Genomic DNA, 20,819 nt, shown 5'->3' on the forward strand with positions numbered 1-20,819 from the left:
GTGAGACTACTTTCAAGTAAAAATATGAATGAACTTAAAGAAAAATACTAAGCCAGTAACAGTAAAGATTACACATGGATATAATGACATAGAAACCCCAATAAGGGGGAAAATACACCCTATCTCATGGGACAAGCTTACTTAGTCTCTGCTTTACTCTGACTATTCATACTTCCCTCACCCCTTAAAGTAAGTCCTCCTATAATTTTGCCATATGGCACTTTGTCAGCTCACTGACTCACAGAACTAGAAGAAATGAGGCCCCAGTAATCACAACATTGTCCAACACATGATAATTTTTAAATAAATGTTTGAATGAGTGAATTAACCAAGACTTAAATATTTCAGGCTTATTTTCCATATAGAAAGACTAATAGAAGATCCAGTGACTCATTCAAGTTCACACAAATTCTAAGTGGAACTAAATATACGTCTCCCCAACTAAGTTCTATTGAACATTAAGTACCAATACTGTGCCAAGCCTTGTGCTGGGGGCTGGAGATATAAACAAAGGGTGACATGAGCCACAGTCACTCTCCTGTAGGAGAACCCTGCCCTTTGTTCAATGTTTATGCACAGTGCATATTAACCTAGCTGCTTAACAGATAAAATATGACAGCATGTCAGAATCAGATAAAGAAAAGGTGACAATGTGGGAAGTTTGATGCATAGATCACTTACCTCTAAACTAGCATGTAAGGAACAGACCAACAGAATGGGAGGATTTGAGATTCGGAATCCATTGACTCCAGGGATTAACTGCAGTTCTGAAAAATTAATATCACTTTTATAGGATGTATCTAAAAAGTGTCCTTTATGGATATTTTAATGACAGTAAAGTAGAAGGAAAAAAATGTAAGACTTAAAAGCTTTTATTCCCAAGAGTTTTGAGATAATTAAAAGAAACTTCACAGACCTAAAATACTGGTATATTTTTCCTTCACCTGCAACTTCCATCTTGTCTGCCCCTGTAATAGGGCAGGGTGGGCACACAGCTTCTAGTGCGAGATTCTTAGCAGGCAGTTAGAGGTCCCGCTGTGTTAACAGTCAGCCTGGCAGTGGTGCTCGTAGAGGAGAGCACAGTGAGAGACGGATCGGTGCCTTAGGCCTTGGAACTGGCAGGTGAACTGGGGGCCCCAGGGCTGCATTCCACAGAGCTCCAGCGCTCTCGCTACAGCCGTCCGCCAGTCGGGCCCAGGCCTTGATGCAGCAGCAAACCTCTCCCTCATCCCCACCTGAGACCTAATGGCGGTGCAGTCTCCATGGGTCACAGTCCACAGAGGCTTCCAAACCAGAAACCATGTCAATGACAGCAAAATATCAAGACTTGAATGGCTTGTAATTGTAATACCCTCCAAAGGCAGAAATGTGAGTGAAATGATGTATGAAGCTGACTTTTAACGCTAGAATTACTACATCAAGTGACTTCTCTTAGAAAAGAGGAAAAAATGTGGTTTACAAAAATGATCTGCCTAAGAATATATTGAAAAGGTAAGTTAATAACAGACAATATTGTCATATAATTAATTATATTGAATAGCTGCAAGCTAAATCCAATAGTTAAAATGACTAGTTAGAGCAAATTGAAAACTAATACTGACTTAGAGTGAGAGAATTTTCTGGGTCTTTAGATATTCATCTAATGAGGGCTAGTCAGACTGCGTCCTATGGGTCACATCTGGCCCACTCCTTATTTTGTAAATAAACGTTTATTGGAACATAGCCCTGTTCACCTATTTATATATTTCTATGGCTGCTTTAGCACCACAATAGCAGAGCTGTGCACTTGCCACAGTTAGCCTCCAAAGCTTAACATATCTACAGTCTGAACCTTCACAGAAAAAAACACTTTGCCCACTCCTGATCTAATCCAACTTCCTTATTTACAGATAAGAAAACCTATTACAAACAATTTAAATAACTGTATAAAAGAGCTCATGATTCAGCAGCTAAGATAAAATATAGCTTTCCTGATTTGACTCAAAGGACCCATCTTTATCCTTTGCATCTTGGTTGGTGCAAATGTGTATATATGTAACATCAAATCTCAGGATTGGAAGCAGTCTAAAGGATCAAGTTTAAGTTGATTTCTCAGAACATTTAGGAAGTTTTCTGTATCCCATGTGACGGAAGAATAAAGTCACTCAGGAAAGAGAAGTAGGGCAGTTTAAGAACTCCCTGCACTAATTATGTACTTTAATTTCTACCCACTGGGGTTACTGTTTGGTATGTGGTGAAAGTGGGCTTATCAGGTGGTACTAGTGGTAAAGCACCAGCTTGCCAATGCAGGAGACATAAGAGATGCAAGTTTGATCCATTAGGAGGGGGTAGGATCCCCTGGAAGAAGGCATGGCAACCCACTCCAGTATTCTTGTCTGGAGAATCCCACTGACAGAGGAGACTGACAGGCTACAATCCATAGGGTGGCACAGAGTTGGACATGACTGAGTGATTTAGCACACACATAAGCATGCTGGTGGCAAAAGCCACAAAAGGAGGACAATTTGGGAAAAGAGAGGGATAAAATTGAACATTTATTAATTAGTATGCTTCTTGGTTTACAGCTTTGAACATGTTTTACCCTCAAACCAAACTCTGAAATAGATATTATTATTCACATTAGATACATGAGGAGAAAATTAAAAGTCCAAAATGATCAAATTTGTACAGCATCACGAAACCAATAAACGTGATACCTAAGTCTCTCTGGGCCTGACTATAAGGACAATGATTCCTTTCTGTCCCCGCTGTCTGATGGTTTAGGTACTCCGTATTGGTGAGACCTGAATTCTGTATTTTAGATTTTGCTTCTTCTTATTTCCCTATAAAAGGATAGACTCAAAATCATGCTAAAATCTATGAATACTTAGTCTTACATTGAGGAAATGTCATTCCTTATTTTAAGTATTCTTAGTGGCATTTTCAAAGTGCACTTTCCATGAGGCATGCATATTACATATCATACAAAGATGAAAACTGAAATAAACTTAAAATAAAATGCTTGTGAAGTAAAGTTGAATATACTTACTGTTATCCATGTTAAATCTGGTGCTTAGTTCATGGCCGAACCATCCCACTAACCTAAAACATATATAGTAACATTAGAGATTTTGGTCTATAAATATAGTCAGAATTAATATAGGACTCTTGGGCCTTCATATTAAAATCATTTGTGATATGAGTCATCAAATACTTAAGCATATAAATGCTATGTGATATCATAATACAGTTAATATTTATAACCTCAGAGAGAGAATAAAAATCAATTTTTTTCATATTACTGGTTATATACTTGCAAAGTTAAATAATCTGAAGAGCTATATTTAATGACCTTGTTGTTTAATATAAAATGAACAAAAATGTTGTTTCTTTAGATTTTAAAAAAGGTGAAAACAAAGAAAAGTGATTAATACAGTAATGTATTCTTTTTACAATAGGAATCCTAAAGGGAAATGACATAAAAATAACCTCTAAATTGTTGAAATTTTAATAATTTTCTAGAGAAATTGGTTACTTTCAGAGTTTCATAAGAATGTTAATTGGCCAGACATAAAGTACAAAATATACAGGAAAAATCATATGTATGTGTGTGTACTTATTAGATAAAAATTACAAATAGTATGAAGAAAATATAAAGTTTGAGAAAGAGACAAATACAGTATTCTTGATATAATCAACTCTTCCTAAATAAAATGCTAGTTTTAACACTGCCAAAATTAAAAATTCCAATGTACTTTTTTTTTGAAGTTGGCGATTTTTTTTATGTTTATATAGAATACATGAGTAAAAATAATAAATTTTGAAACAGAGTATAAAGGTGAATATGCTCTACATTACATGTGAAAGTGAAAGTTGTTTAGTCATGTCCGACTCTTTGCGTTTCCATCCATGGACTGTCCATGGAATTCTCCAGGCCAGAATACTGGAGTGGGTAGCCTTTCTCCTCTCCAGGGGATCTTCCCAACCCAGGGATCAAACCCAGGTCTCCCGCAATGCAGGTGGATTCTTTACCAGCTCAGCCACAAGGGAAGCCCAAGAACACTGGAGTTGGCAGCCTATCTGTTTTCCAGGGGATCTTCCCGACCCAAGAATCTGAACTGGGGTCTCCTGCATTGCAGGTGGATTCTTTACCAAGATATCAGGGAAGCCCATATTACAAAATTCATTAAATAAATGAGGATAGTACTCTCACGAGAAGCATCAGGGAGACAAATGGAGAGTGACAGAAAATATAAATGGTCCTCAGATCATACAATTATATAATAAGTGATAAATGTAACATTTGAAAAAATGCAAATGTGAGGAAAATATATTCACATATTTATTTGATTTTTAAAAGTAGAATCTATGAAAACCAAATAAAATATAAAGGATAATATCATATATTCATACACATTTAAATTCTGTATTAAAAAGATGGACAAAATTAAAAGGACCCAATGATGGGGAGAAGGATGCTATTTGCCACATTTAAAAGAGTTTGCACCAAGTTTTTTCATCAGAGAAAGGGTAGTATCCCCAAAGCTGCCCAGTCGCAAAGCATGCACGGACATTTATAAAAAGAGAAGTGCAAATGCTCCATGAATTCCAGGAAGAAAAAAGCTCAATGTTAGTAAAAATTGAAAAATATGAAACCACATAAAGATGAAAGATACTAAATTGGCAAAGTTATTTAAAATTTAGATGTCTTTTTTCATCAGGGATTCAGTAAAAAATAAATAAACTCTGTTCAATAATGAGTATAATAAGTAATAAAATCTTTATGAAGTACAGTTTAAAAAATATAAATTAAAGCTATGTACAGTTTTCTAAGTACTTTTACTTTTTCAGATTCATGCGAAAGACTACTTGGATGCACTAAATGTGTGTGCTAGGACAATGAGCACAGTACCCTTTACCGTGTCACAACAACCCCAGCATCTTGTAAGAGAGATAAAATAAATTATACCATGCTTATGTTATGAAATATTATACCATTTAAAAAATCATATTTGAAAGAATATATATTCAAAATTATAAAATAGAGATAACAATATTTAGAGTTTGATCTTAGGATAAACATATATTGCACGCATTTATATGTAATTATGGCCAAAATTTTAACTTCTGCTTTATTCACATCCAACTCACACCTGGACGTAATGGGGAAACATCAAAAGTGCTTTCTTTAATGTTAATATTTTGCAGCTGAAAATTGAAAAATAGATAGTTATCACTGCTTTAAAATTTTACAGTTGTGGACCTGGTATGTACAAAAAGATAACTTAGCATGGTAGTCTGGTACAAAATTAATATGAGAACTAAATATCTGTTAATAAATTAATATGAGAACTAAATTTAAGAGTGAAATTAAAAATTGAAATTGAAAGCAAACTGATATATTAACAAAAAATATTTCAGATTTACATAAATTTTTTAAAATATTCCTGAATCTGAACAAGAACATCGAGTTGAATAATTTTCAACATCAAGAAAAATGTCAGTTCTCCTTGAATTGGTGTATACATTACATAATCCCAATAAAATATACAAATAGATTTTATTTGTTTTCATTTAGGACTTGCAAGCTAATTCTAATGCCATATGGGAAATAAATAATAGTAAAACATCCCTAAAAAATAAGAGCAATGAAGTTGAATATTTCTACAAAACATTATAACATTATAAAATGTCAAAATGAAAACAGTGATCAAATCTATTAATATACTATTCATCATATTAATAAAACTAAAGAGAAAGTTATAGGATCATCTCCATAGACCAATAAATCATAGGAAAAAGTTGTATCATGTGACAATCTCTTTTTTAAAAATCATTTGCAACTTATGTCATAAGAAGCTAAACTTTCTAGTATAAAAATACCTAGAGATCATAATGCAAAAGTAACAGCCCAAGAAAAATGACCAACATAGACAGAAAAAGGAAATGGCTCTCAATTATTTTTTAAAAGGGCCATCCATTTATTGTTACGAAAAATACAAATTAAAGTTAAACTGAAATGCAATGGACTTGAACGTGGGCAAACTCTGGCAGATGACAGGGGACAAGGAGGCCTGGCATGCTGCAGTCCACAGGGTCACAAAAAGTCAGACATAAACTTGGTGACTGAACAACAACAAATAACCATTGCCTACCTCTTAAAGTGGCAAAAATTCCAAAGTTTTATTAAGAACTCTATTGATATTAACACATTTTATAAGTTTCTGTCATGTATTCTTGTTGGAATACGTATTATAGATGTGTCCCTCTAGAGAACAAATGAATAACAGTTGTGGAATTTGCAAATACATATAGTCTTTGACCTGGAAAATTTACATCTGGGAGTTTAGCTCTTCAGAAGAACTTGTCCAAGTACGAAGTGAATTTTGCATAAGTATAGTCATTGTATAACTTTCAGTAATAATCGAAGATTGAAAATAGCCTGATCTGTCTTCAATAAAAGACTAGTTTTATAAATTATGGCAAATTTATATTGTAAAATATCATATAGGAATTACATCAGAAGTGAATAGAAAAGGATTCTGTGTCTTGAAAGGGAATGATTACAAGAGACCAGAAACCAAAAAATATATTAGGATAGGACATATAGTATTTTTATGAACTAAATAATTAACTTTTTAATTTTTTCTTCCTCAACTAGAATGTAAGTTCATGAGATCAGGGACCAGCTCTTAATGTTTGTAGAGGAGTGTTTTTAATGCAAATGATGTGAGGTATGGTAAATGGTTGATAGGGGAAGCATGAGTTAGGACAGCTGAACCAGGGTGGTGATGGTCAGGGGAAGCTCTGATGAGCAAAAGAATGTGTATATTTCAGCACAGAGAAAGGAAAGAGTGTTCCAGATAATCAAAACAACATGTTCAAAGACCAAACACATACATAGACAAGGAGGGCAAATTTCCCACCACCTTCCTTCTCCACTTTTATTTTTTTTCTTTCTATACAGGTGGATTTTAAATGAATCTTCTGATTTTTAAATCTGGTTTACTAAATTTCTAGATGTGCATTTAATATTCAACTTAGGAATTGTTGTCAAATGATTTTTCCAGAATAAAATACTAAAGCTTACTAGAAAATTTATAGTCCATTTTAGGTTCTACTCCTTCTTTGTATGATATTTCTCAGTCCAGTTCAGTTGCTCAGTCATGTCCGACTCTTTGAGACCCACAGTGCATGCACCCATGCACTGGAGATTGCTCAAACTCATGTCAGTCGAGTCGGTGATGCCATCCAACCATCTCATCCTTTGTCGTCCCTTTCTCTTTTTGCCTTCAATCTTTTCCAGCATTGGGGTCTTTTCCAATGAGTCAGTTCTTCACAACAGGTGGCCTAAGGATTGGAGCTTCAGCATCAGTCCTTCCAATGAATATTCAGGACTGATTTCCTTTAGTATTGACTGGTTTGATCTCCTTGCAGTCCAAGGGACTCTCAAGAGTCTTCTCCAACACCACAGTTCAAAAGCATCAATTCTGGTCCAACTCTCACATCCATACATGATTACTGGAAAACTCATAGCTTTGACTAGACAAATCCTTGTCGATAAAGTAACATCTCTGCTTTTTGACACACTGTCTAGGTTGGTCATAGCTTTTGTTCCAAGGAGCAGGCATCTTTTAATTTCACGACTGCAGTCACCATCTGCAGTGATTTTGGAGCCCAAGAAAATGAGTCTCTCACTGTGTCCATTGTTTCCCCATCTATTTGCCATGCAGTGATGGGTCGGATGCCATGACTGCCAGTTTCCCTTGTTTGAAAAATCTGCCTTCAGGGATAATGTACTGACATATATTGTTTGGAAAAAAATATTTGGGGTGGTAAAAGAGAAAAACTTTGAAGGCTTTAATTAAAATTTTTCTCATCATTTACAAATATTTTCCTAAACTTTCTTATCCAGAGTGAATCAAATTTTACTGTGTTAGGTTCATTTGTTAGGTGGAAAGCTCCAAAGGATACATATAGTACCCAAACCCCTTTTAACTTTGAGTTCCAAGACAAGATTTTGAAACTTATACAGAGTCAGTAGTACTTAAAAGCCAAGGCTTCTGACTTGCAATATATAGACATTTTTGAATTCTGATTATCATATCTCATATGGTAGCCCAGCATAAAGTTTATGCTATGAACAGCAAAAAGAAAAGAGAGTGGAAGAAACAAAAAGTATTTCTTCCATTTCCTGTTTCCCATGATTAACATAATGTTCTGAATGCTGAGGAATGAGAAGCTTCAGAATGGGAAGAGAAAGACTGGATTCATACTCCTAATACAGAACTGGCTACACTCCCTGCCCAAAGTTAAGTTCTAGGGGATAGGAGTTGGGATGGTTGAGAAATCAGTGGGAACTCCAGATACATTCAGGGGATCTGTAGATAGAAAACTCTTGCAACATATTCCCTCAGACCTACTAGGCAATAAAACCATTTGTAAGAATTCTTCCAGGCCAGGTTGGTGCTGTAGTCTTCATATAAAAATGTTAGCAGAATGGACCTGTGATAGCACTTTTACTTATAACTTAGGATCATATTAACTCAATAGACCCAAGGTAGTATCCTGAAATTCCAGTGCCACCAGAGAAGAGAATTGAAGGGACTAAGAGACTCAGTATCCCCAGTGGAACTTGAGATAAAGGGCATATTGTCATGATAGTTCCATAGACATCTTGGAGGGTGCAGTAGTAATGGAAGCAGATGACCAAGGGAGTGCCAGGCACAGTTTAATGGATCCCAGAGTTGGCTGTGGACTGGATATCTCTCTTTTATCTATGTCTGTGTACATCATTCACCTTTGCAATCTTAAATGGTATCCTAAGGAGAAAAGGACAAAAAATAAAACAAACAAACAAACAAACAAAAACTCTGAACAGACAGAGCTTAAACTCTGTAATTACTGAGAAAAATAACAAAAGTCATTAAGTATACCTCCAAGTTACAAGATTGAATTTCCTGCATCAAATGAGTTGATAGACGAAAATAAAGAAAATTACTTGTGTACCTAAGTTTGTAACCTGATGACATTTACAACTTTTAAAACAATTATCAAATTTCTGATGATAACTGGAATCAATAATAAAATGAAAAATATATTTGTCAAAGCTTTCACATGCTTTGTATTAAATATTCAGAATCAGGACATATCTTAAGTTAATTTGAACATGTAACTGAGCTATACCAATGAGATAAAGTGAATGGAAAGCAAAAGCACTGTGCAATTTGTTTGAGGTACTTATGTTTATCATGATGTGAATTTATTGAAAACTTATTCTTTCAACAAGTAGGGAACTATGCTGTGTACTGAGATTAATATTCAGTTCAATTCAGTCGCTCAGTCGTGTCCGACTCTTTGCGACTCCATGAATCGCAGCATGCCAGGCCTCCCTGTCCATCACCATCTTCCAGAGTTCTCTCAAACTCATGTCCATTGAATTGGTGATGCCATCCAGCCATCTCATCCTCTGTCGTCCCCTTTTCCTCCTGCCCCCAATACCTCCCAGCATCAGGGTCTTTTCCAATGAGTCAACTCTTCTCATGAGGTGGCCAAAGTACTGGAGTTTCAGGTTTAGCATCAGTCCTTCCAAAGAACACCCTAGGCTGATCTCCTTTAGAATGGACTTCTTGGATCTCCTTGCAGTCCAAAGGACTCTTAAGAGTCTTCTTCAACACCACAGTTCAAAAGTATCAATTCTTCGGCACTCAGCCTTCTTCACAGTCCAACTCTCACATCCATACATGACCACTGGAAAAACCATAGCCTTGACTAGACGGACCTTTGTTGGCAAAGTAATGTCTCTACTTTTCAATATGCTATCTAGGTTGGTCATAACTTTCCTTCCAAGGAGTGAGCGTCTTTTAATTTCATGGCTTCAGTCACCATCTGCAGTGATTTTGGAGCCCAAAAAGATAAAGTCTGATACTGTTTCCACTGTTTCCCCATCTATTTGGCATGAAGTGATGGAACCAGATGCCATGATATTCGTTTTCTGAATGTTGAGCTTTAAGCCAACTTTTTCACTCTCCTCTTTCACTTTCATCAAGAGGCTCTTTAATTCCTCTTCACTTTCTGCCATAAGGGTGGTGTCATCTGCATATCTGAGGTTATTGATATTTCTCCTGGCAATCTTGATTCCAGCTTGTGCTTCTTCCAGTCCAGCGTTTCTCATGATGTACTCTGCATATAAGTTAAATAAACAGGGTGACAATATACAGCCTTGACATACTCCTTTTCCTATTTGGAACCAGTCTGTTGTTCCATGTCCAGTTCTAACTGTTGCTTCCTGACCTGCATACAGGTGTCTCAAGAGGCAGGTCAGGTGATCTGGTATTCCCATCTCTTTCAGAATTTTCCACAGTTTATTGTGAAGGAATTAAGAAAGGAATTTTAGCTTTAATGAAGTAGATTTATTCACTTTCATTTAGTATAGAGGCATTGATTATTGTTTTATTACTTTTATCTTTTGAAAGAAAAGAAAAATACTGCAGTTTGTTCGTGAAAATTTCTGTAGTTACAAATTAAAAATCAATGTATAAGCAGTTTTGCACATAAAGCTTTCTGTTGGAAATGAATTCAAAATTTCCTCTTGGCATTATGCTTTTTAAAAATCTGAGGCAAATACAGTGGCTGTGAAATAGGGTCATAAAAAATGGCAAATTTTCCCTTTTTTTCAACGGCTTCAAAATAAACATTGGGAGAGTACTTCAATACTTTTTTTTTATTATTTAGCAACTTATCTTTAATTTTCTGCATTCATTAAAAAGACTAGGTATTTGTCATTTTTGTTTGTGTAGTGCTACTAAAAAATTCAAGAGTATGAATTATGATTGCTGGATATATCTGACAGAAACAATCAAAGACCTAGTGTATGAACATGGTATCACAGGAGGAAATAATAGCCAATGCTTGAAAGTACTGATGGGAGAAGGCAATGACAACCCACTCCAGTACTCTTGCTTGGAGAATCCCATGGACAGAGGAGCCTGATAGGCTGCAGTCCATGGGGTCGCTAAGAGTTGGACACAACTGAGCGACTTCACTTTCACTTTTCACTTTCATGCATTGGAGAAGGAAATGGCAACCCATTCCATTGTTCTTGCCTGGAGAATCCCAGGGATGGGGGAGCCTGGTGGGTTGCCGTCTATGGGGTTGCAAAGAGTCGGATATGACTGAAGTGACTTAGCAGCAGCAAAAGTACTGATGACATATTCATAACCCAAATCTGAAAGGAATAAGTAGGAAAAATGTGTTCTTCTTTAGAAAAAAAAATACTTGGATCTGATTCTATAACTGCGATCAAGGCGTCATTTTTATGCTTTATTTACCGAATCCATAAAAGTACTTTAAATTTTTATCTGAAAAAGTACAAATATAATATTTTAATTGCTTCCAATTTGCCTCATTAGTTGATGATGATATACCTCTTTTGAATTTATTCACTAAAGAGATTGTGTTTTACTATCCAGTGGCTTGGTCTTCCCAGGTGGCTCAGTGGTAAAGAATCCACCTGCAGTGAAAGAAACATTGGTTCAATCCCTGGGTTGAGAAGATCCCCTGGAGAAGGAAATGGCAACATACTCCAGCAGTCTTGCCTGGGAAATCCCATGGACAGAGGAGCCTGGCTACAGTCCATGGGTTGCAAAAGAGTCAGACACAACTTAGCAACTAAGTGACAATAATCCAGTGGCTTATTACAAAAGATTCTGGGACTAGTGCCGTTGAAGATTCTAATTCTTTATCATCCATCACCCTTGGCCCCTACATCTATGTCACTTTTGGATGAAAATTATATCATCCTATATAACATTTCAGAGTAGTCTAGCTAATCAGATTATCTGTTCTCATGCCAACAGGAAATCCTATTCAAAAGACATGACTGGGCAAAGCTTTTGCATAGTGAACTGCTAAGAAAAAAAGGGCAGAAATGAAGACACGTTTGCTGGAAAACTGGGCAAGATTGTCTCAGTCACTTTACTTAATCTGCAACAACATACTGAGGTAGGTATTGTTTCTCTCATTTTATGTTTGAAAAAGTAAGGCTTGCAGAGTTTGAGTGATCATCTAAAGGAACATAGCTAGTTAAGCCCATATCCTACCCAGTAAGTGAGCAGGAATACTGACCCACAGTTAGAAACTGTGTTTGATATACACATCCTCAGAAATAAGTTGAAGGAGGGAGTTCAAAACAAGTATCTTAACGAACCAATAAACTAGTAGAACCCGTGATCATCAGGGCCTAGAAGCTGAGCAGAAGAGCAGAAGCTAAAATTAAATAGAGTAGACTCAACTAGAGTAGAGTAAAATAGTTTAATGGAAGTTACCATGAAGCTAGAGTTGATGCTTTTAATAAGTGACTCATTTCTGTAATTTATAGTACTAATTAAATTACATTAAAAAAATTAGGCTTATTAGAGTTTTCCTATATTTCAATCATTAATTCTTCAAAAGTAGTTAATGACACACCTTGCTAGAAGCAAAAGATAGAAATAGTAGAGTGAACTAAAATAGGAATTGTTCCTTCCCACAAAAAGCTTAAAGTCTTTGGGTATGGGTGAGAAGCTAATTAAACAAATATTAATTCAACAAAGGGTGGGTGCATAGTCCCCCATCTTTGTTTCCTGGTGTTTATGACATTATGAGGCCCAGTATTAAGAACTGTGGGTGGGACCTGTGACTTTTCATCAATAATAATGGATTCAGGTGAAATAAAGTGGAAAGAACTGAGAGAGGGAAAATGGACCAAAACCTAGGCATTTGATAGTAAACAAGAGCTAAAGAAAGCAGAGTTGTTGACAGATTTTGTTAGGAGTGAGATATTGAGTGGATTTAAATACTGAAAAAAATGAAATTGGAGACTCAGAAAGGGTGAGGAGTTTCAGTTTCATCAACCTAGTTATTGAACTCATTAAGAGAAGTAGAGTAAGAACAACAGAAGAAAGAAAACAATGACTCTTTATAGAGGCTTTTTATACCATAATTCCCTAATGATTATCACTCTGGGTCAGAGTGCTTCAGAGCCAGAGGATCAAATGTATGGCAGGAAAGTCTAATATCTAGATGTGACAGTAACATCATTGAATTCTGTTAACAAAGCAATAACTTGAAGAAAATATTCATCAGAAGAATTCAACAAACCATAATATAAACACTTTTACGATTATGAAAAAATAGGATGGAGGAGATCTTCCATGTTGTGTGTGCTTCAGAGTCCTGAAGTCAGTAGTGGTTAATGGTTTCTGTTACTGATTTTTCACGCGATGCTTTTCTTCATTGAATATTTATTCTGATATAAAGTATTAATAATTGTCATATTCTTGTAATCGTTTGTAGTATAAATAATCTTAATGAAATTCTAAATGTTATTTCTATGAAAATAATTGCAGCTTTCTAAATTTAATCACTCTATACTTTTACATGATAAAAATAATAATTTAAATGGCATATTACAACAAGAGAATGACACTTTGTCTTATTAAAATTTCTTTTTACACTTAATTCCTTGTGAAGTAAAAAATCTTAGAATCTCTTCTTTACTTTCTGAATATTCTGAATATTTTCATGATAAACACCATCAATGATATATTTTTAATATAAGACCCCATACTCATATAACTTTTACCATAACTAGATTAAAATTTTGAAAATCACTGTTAATTTAAATAAGAAAAGGAAAATATATTTTATTAAGATAATATGTTTGAGAGATAAATCTTTTCCCCATATTATTTTCCAAATAATAAAAATGAACAATGTGAAAACAAGTGATTGACTGTCCTCAAACCTTAAGCAAAGATCTTGTAAAAATACTCAAAAAGAATTTGACTTAGGAATATGTGAGTTCTTCCTGATTTAGGTTCTCATAAGTTTTTTTGTTAATTTTGAGAGCAACAAAAACAAATGTTAATTGAGATTTCATTATGTCAGACATAGTTCTAAACAATCACTTAATCTTCAAAAGAATCATATAATGTAGATAGTGTTATCATCCTCATTATAAAATGAGAAAACTGAGGTTCCAAGACTCTGTATAAATTGTCGAAGATAATACAATTATTGGTCCTTGAAGCCCAAAATGTAGATATGGCCCATCATGACCAAGTATATTCATAAACATATGCAAAATCACCTGAGACAGTTTTTTTTTTTTTTTAATTCATCAGGGATTCTTTAAAAAAAAAAAGCAATATTCCTTAGATTACTTAAATACTACACTTGGGGTTCTGACCTAGCAAAACACCAGGCTAGATGACAGCCACATTCTATTTACATACAATGTTTCTCCTGAAAAAAAAAAAAAAAATTCCTTCTGATCTTTGATAATCTCTGTAGTCATTTCCTCTTCTTGAAGGAAGAGGTTCAATGTGTGAACCTATGGATCTAATACAGTGAATCTGAATAAGCATATCAATCATATATTGCACCTTGAAGCCTCAACAAATGAAATGGGGACTGTTTAAAGTCAATAAAGAAATGATTATTTCAAAGAATATTTATTCAAACTCAAAATACATTTCAAAAAACCTCTGGGAAAGTTAAATTCATTTTAAAACCCTCACCACTTGGAATATAGGAAAGGTAAATCAAAATGCAAAAGAAATGTAATAAAAGCTTCTGCACAACAAAGGAAACTATAAGCAAGGTGAAAAGACAGCCTTCAGAATGGGAGAAAATAATAGCAAATGAAGCAACTGACAAACAACTAATCTCAAAAATATACAAGCAACTCCTACAGCTCAATTCCAGAAAAATAAATGACCCAATCAAAAAATGGGCCAAAGAACTAAATAGACATTTCTCCAAAGAAGACATACAGATGGCTAACAAACACATGAAAAGATGCTCAACATCACTCATTATCAGAGAAATGCAAATCAAAACCACTATGAGGTACCATTTCACACCAGTCAGAATGGCTGTGATCCAAAAGTCTACAAGCAATAAATGCTGGAGAGGGTGTGGAGAAAAGGGAACCCTCTTACACTGTTGGTGGGAATGCAAACTAGTACAGCCACTATGGAGAACAGTGTGGAGATTCCTTAAAAAACTGGAAATAGACCTGCCTTATGATCCAGCAATCCCACTGCTGGGCATACACACTGAGGAAACCAGAATTGAAAGAGACACGTGTACCCCAATGTTTATCTCAGCACTGTTTATAATAGCCAGGACATGGAAGCAACCTAGATGTCCATCAGCAGATGAATGGATAAGAAAGCAGTGGTACATATACACAATGGAGTATTACTCAGCCATGAAAAAAAATACGTTTGAGTCAGTTCTAATGAGGTGGATGAAACTGGAGCCTATTATACAGAGTGAAGTAAGCCAGAAAGAAAAACACCAATACAGTATACTAACGCATATATATGGAATTTAGAAAGATGGTAACAATAACCCTGTGTACGAGACAGCAAAAGAGACACTGATGTATAGAACAGTCTTTTGGACTCTGGGAGAGGGAGAGGGTGGGATAATTTGGGAGAATGGCATTGAAATACGTATAATATCATATATGAAACGAGTCGCCAATCCAGGTTCGATGCACGATACTGGATGCTTGGGGCTGGTGCACTGGGACGACCCAGAGGGATGGTATGGGGAGGGAGGAGGGAGGAGGGTTCTGGATGGGGAACACATGTATACCTGTGGCAGATTCATTTCGATATTTGGCAAAACCAATACAATATTATAAAGTTTAAAATAAAATAAAATTAAAAAAATATATATATATAATGAAGAAAATTAAAAAAAATAAATGAAACTTTAGCATGAATTCTAATAAGCAAATATTCTAAAGCTAATGAAGTAAAATTAAAAACCATTAAATTAGGTTATAAGTAGCTATTATCACAACAGGCTCATAAATCATGTCTATGAGCTGAATATGAATAACAAAAATTAAGATGCTATATCATCATACTTGGATAGAAATTTTAATCTCTTGCCATCAAAAATTAAAAATCAAACAGGGAGTTAATTTACTTGGAATGAAGATATTAGCAGAATTTTGAGAGGAGTTGTTGGAAGAGATCCAATAAATAATAAAAAAGTAAAGATTTTAATAGGCTTTTTGTTCTTTGAACATCATAAATTTCCTAAAAGGATTTTCAAATAAGTATTATCAAATGGAAAGCAGCACTTATAATAAAGGCATCTTTGAGACGTGATATTCAGATTCAGTAAGAGGAAACCACCAGGGATCCACCGAATATGATTTTGGATGCTAAGAGTTATAAAATGAAATATCCAAATGCTCCTTGATCTCCTTAGCAAGCCTTTAATGGCAGAATCTCCAGTATGAATCCGTAAATATTTCATGCACTGAATTAGTTCAAATTATTCTGCAAACCCCTTACCTCTCCTCACTCTATAACTCACCAAAACTAAACAAAACAGCTTATACCAGTTTTCCTGACTTCTGTTAAAAATGCAATTAATCATTGGAACACATTCCAACATATGAAGAAATTAGATCACAGTCTTTTCTAAGAAAGTATATTTGCATAAAAACTGCTTTCATAATGTCCTTTATTTGGCAGTTTATTACCATACATTTAATAATTTAAGTCTGTGCTTAGAAATGTAAACTTGATTGGGAGCAAGTTTCTTCTTTTTTCCCTTTTCCTTTACATCTTCTCTTCCCTTTTCCTCATTTTCTTTTTTCCTACCCTCCCACCCCTCTTCTCTTATTTTTCTTTCTCTCTTTGTCTCTTGAGGTCACAAGTTAGAACTAAATACAATTGTCTTACTGCTTACATGACTTCAAAAAATGTGTTGAATCAACAAAACTGTTACAGCATTACAAAAAATAGAACATTTGGGGTATAGCATAATTGTTTATTTTTAAGCAAAATCTGTAATAGCAATTGTAGATAAGTTTGAATGCCTGTCATATCCTAATGTCCTCTAAAAGCTAGTGTGTGTGTGTGTGTGTGTGTGTGTGTGTGTGTGTTAGTCACTCAGTCATGTCTGACTCTTTGTAACCCCATGGACTATAGCCCACCAGGCTCCTCCATCTGTGGAATTCTCCAGGCAAGAATACTGTAGTGGGTTGCGGTTTCTTCCTTCACTTCTATAAGCTAACCTCAAGTGAAAGGGTAGTACTTAAAATCCTCATCAAATAATCAAGTTTCACAGAATCAAAAGTTTCTTAAAGGTTGTTTTATTCAGGACATAATGAGAAATTTATTCATTCAGGACATAATGAGAAATTTATTCATTCAGGACAGAATGAGAAATTTATTCATTCACATCGCTTTTATATAGTCTTAATTTTCATAATAAAATTTTTTGGCAGCTGAACTTTAAGAAATGGGAAGAGGGCACTCTTCCATACTTGAGAAAAGACAAAGATGAGAAGATTACAGTAAAGTTTGTTACAAATTTGTCTCAACTTACTGGGCTTTACTGTATCCACCTATTACATAAAAAAAAAAAAGGAAGGGAAGAGGGTCATCAGACTCATAAATATGCATAGATTTCCATTAAACTGGTTTTAGTTTCTGAGTTATCCTTATCAGCAGTTTGCCTTTTTCAAAGCTTCATATTTATTCCTAGAGAATCAGAGTTTAAAAACTGGAAGCGAATCTTAGAGATGTCCAGGTGTAACTATTTATTTTTCCCATAATTAAACCAAGACCTGGAAAGGTGTTGAGAGTTGAGCTCATTTGTTTTTAAGATAAAAATCAAACTTCTAACTTGAAACACAAGGACCTCGATGATCCTGCCTAGAACACCCACCACTGCCTGTTCCCTCTCAGTCTGACTAAAAGTTAGGATTTCTCCAGTCAATAGGAAAAGGTTTCTCCAATTTCTCTCTCTCTTTTCCCTGTCACACTGAATGATAAATTCCAAGACGATATTTCTGAATTCCCAGTGTTTTCATACTGCTTTGCCTAGTAGATGCTCAAGAAATATGTTTGTAGTTGATAAATGAAACAATAGTATGCCATTTGAGTAACTTAGCATCATTTGAACAGACATAAGTCTTTAATTCTCCCCTCATTCCTGCCCCTCTAGCCAAACTTTTCTCTATGTCCTCCCAGTTCATTTGCTCAGTCATGTCTAACTCTTTGTGACCCCCTGCACCATAGCACGCCAGGCTTCTCTGTCCATGGGGATTCTCCAGGCAAGACTACTGGACTGGGTTTCTATGTCCTTCTCCAGGGGATCTTCCCAACCCAGGGACTGAACCCAGGTCTTCTGCATTGCAGGCGGATTCTTTACTGTCTGAGACATCAGGGAAGCCCTAGAAGCCTACAAACGTCTCATCACTTCCTCTGCTCTCCCCTGCTTTAAATTGTCACCTCTTGTCTTCTTTCCTCAATGGCTCCCCAGCAGGTTTTCCAAAGTCCACCATTACCCTCTTACAATCTGTTCCCAAGAAAGCCACCAGAATGATCATTTTAAATTTGCTACATCATGCCACTTTTCAGGCAAAATAGGAATGGATCCCAAGTCTTTACATTGCCTTATAAGGATCTGCACTTCCTGGACCATTTTGTCTCACTAATATACAATTTGCTCAATCTGCTCCAGCCATGCTGGCTTTCTCAACACACTCGTGTCTTTGAGCTTTTGGTAAAATACTCCCACTGCCTGGAACCCTCTTCACTAATAATTGTTTGGCACACCTCCTTCACCTCTTCATCCATATCATATTTCCCAATGATGAGCCTTCTTGAATGCCTTTTGAATACTGTGCATGGCCAAGTTTTCTAGATTATTCTTATACCCCCTTTTCTGTCCTGTTTTTCCAATTATCCATAGGACTTATCAATTTTAAATGTATCATGCAATTTGCTCTGTACATACTCCGTCTGTCCTTAATGGAAAGTAAGCTCTATAAGAGGAAGGATTCTGTGCTTTATTTATCCATATATCCAAAAGATTTTTTTTAAATGCCTGGATTATAGTAGATGTTCAATAAATATTTCTTTAATGAAGGTAAATGTGGTACAGGGACATAATTCAGCCATGCCTGAAAGGATTATAAGTCAAAAATTTTCCATAATGTTCAGTGACAATATTAACTTCTTTTCATGTACAATTATATACTTTTTTTCCTGTCTTTCTTTTTAGTTATTCCAAGTTACTGTATCTCACACGCTAGTAAAATAATGCTTAAAATTCTCCAAGCCAGGCTTCAGCAATACATGAACCATGAACTTCCAGATGTTCAAGCTGGTTTTAGAAAAGGCAGAGGAACCAGAGATCAAATTGCCAACATCTGCTGGATCATCAAAAAAGCAAGAGAGTTCCAGAAAAACATCTATTTTTGCTTTATTGACTATGCCAAAGCCTTTGACTGTGTGTATCACAATAAACTGTGGGAAATTCTGAAAGAGATGGGAATACCAGACCACCTGACCTGCCTCTTGAGAAACCTATATGCAGGTCAGGAAGCAACAGTTAGATCTGGACATGGAGCAACAGACTGGTTCCAAATAGGAAAAGGAGTATGTCAAGGCTGTATATTATCACCCTGCTTATTTAACTTATATGCAGAGTACATCATGAGAAACGCTGGACTGGAAGAAGCACAAGCTGCAATCAAGATTGCCGGGAGAAATATCAATAACCTCAGATATGCAGATGACACCATCCTTATAGCAGAAAGTGAAGAGGAATTAAAGAGCCTCTTGATGAAAGTGAAAGAGGAGAGTGAAAAAGTTGGCTTAAAATTCAACATTCAGAAAACTAAGATCATGGCATCTGGTCCCATCACTTCATGGCAGATAGCCGGGGAAACAGTGGAAACAGTATTAGACTTTATTTTTGGGGGCTCCAAAATCACTGCAGATGGTGATTGCAGCAATGAAATTAAAAGATGCTTACTCCTTGGAAGGAAAGTTATGACCAACCTAGACAGCATATTAAAAAGCAAAGACTTTACTTTGCCAACAAAGGTCCGTCTAGTCAAGGCTATGGTTTTTCCAGTGGTCATGTATGGATGTGAGAGTTGGACTATAAAGAAAGCTGAGCACCGAAGAATTGATGCTTTTAAACTGTGGTGTTGGAGAAGACGCTTGAGAGTCCTTGGGCTGTAAGGAGATCCAACTAGTCCATCCTAAAGGAGATCAGTCCTGGTTGTTCATTGGAAGGACTGATGTTGAAGCTGAAACTCCAGTACTTTGGCCATCTGATGCGAAGAGCTGACTCATTTGAAAAGACCCTGATGCTGGGAAAGATTGAGGGCAGGAGGAGAAGGGGATGACAGAGGATGAGATGGTTGGATGGCATCACCGAGTCGATGGACATGGGTTTGAGTGAACTCCGGGAGTTGGTGACAGACAGGGAGGCCTGGTGTGCTGCGGTTCATGGGGTCACAAAGAGTTGGACATGACTGAGCGATTGAACTAAACTGAACTGAACTGACTGAAGCTCTATCCTTCTATAATCGGCCAAGGTGTTTCTTCCGCCTCCACTGACAGTCTTTTCTAAGCAAGCAATCCAGTTGTATGCCAAATGCAAACAAGGGTGGTCTGAGCAACTTGCCTTCAGGGAAGTAAGATCAGTGGGTATGACATGAGCATGGTTTCACAGTACATAAGTATCCCAGTAAATTTTTAGGTCATCTCTCACAGTGAAGTATTAATATTGTTAAGCTACCATGCAGAAGGAGAAGAAAGGCTTGGGAAAGAGGAACAAAATTGCTAAAGTTCAAGTTGATATTAGAATAGGAAAGGTGGAGCTACTGTATAGGAATGAGGATCAGGAAAAGCAGTAGATATAAACTATAACAAACGACAAAAACAAAAACAGAAGCTCAACTAAAAATAAAAGAAGGAGCAGTGAGAATCTAAATCTAAGCAGTTAGTAAAGAGCATATTTGA

General features: G+C 35.9%; 1 protein-coding gene across 14 annotated transcripts in view; it reads right to left on the bottom strand.

The window, feature by feature from the left end:
* KYNU (kynureninase) overlaps positions 1–20,819 on the bottom strand; it is a 137,999-nt gene that overhangs the window by 17,553 nt on the left and 99,627 nt on the right. For 12 of the 14 annotated variants that reach the window (XM_044935814.1, XM_044935811.1, XM_025276847.2 and 9 more), the window contains 2 exons: positions 3,029–3,081; positions 682–767 (listed from right to left, as the gene is read on the bottom strand). In XM_044935814.1, the coding sequence (XP_044791749.1) occupies positions 682–767; positions 3,029–3,081 (139 nt within the window). Of the gene's footprint in view, positions 1–681; positions 768–3,028; positions 3,082–7,605; positions 8,802–20,819 lie in introns of those variants that run through there. The other 2 variants (XM_006068166.3, XM_006068167.3) reach the window with 2 other exon arrangements.

The sequence above is a fragment of the Bubalus bubalis genome, chromosome 2, assembly GCF_019923935.1.
Source record: "Bubalus bubalis isolate 160015118507 breed Murrah chromosome 2, NDDB_SH_1, whole genome shotgun sequence".
NCBI lineage: Eukaryota > Metazoa > Chordata > Mammalia > Artiodactyla > Bovidae > Bubalus > Bubalus bubalis.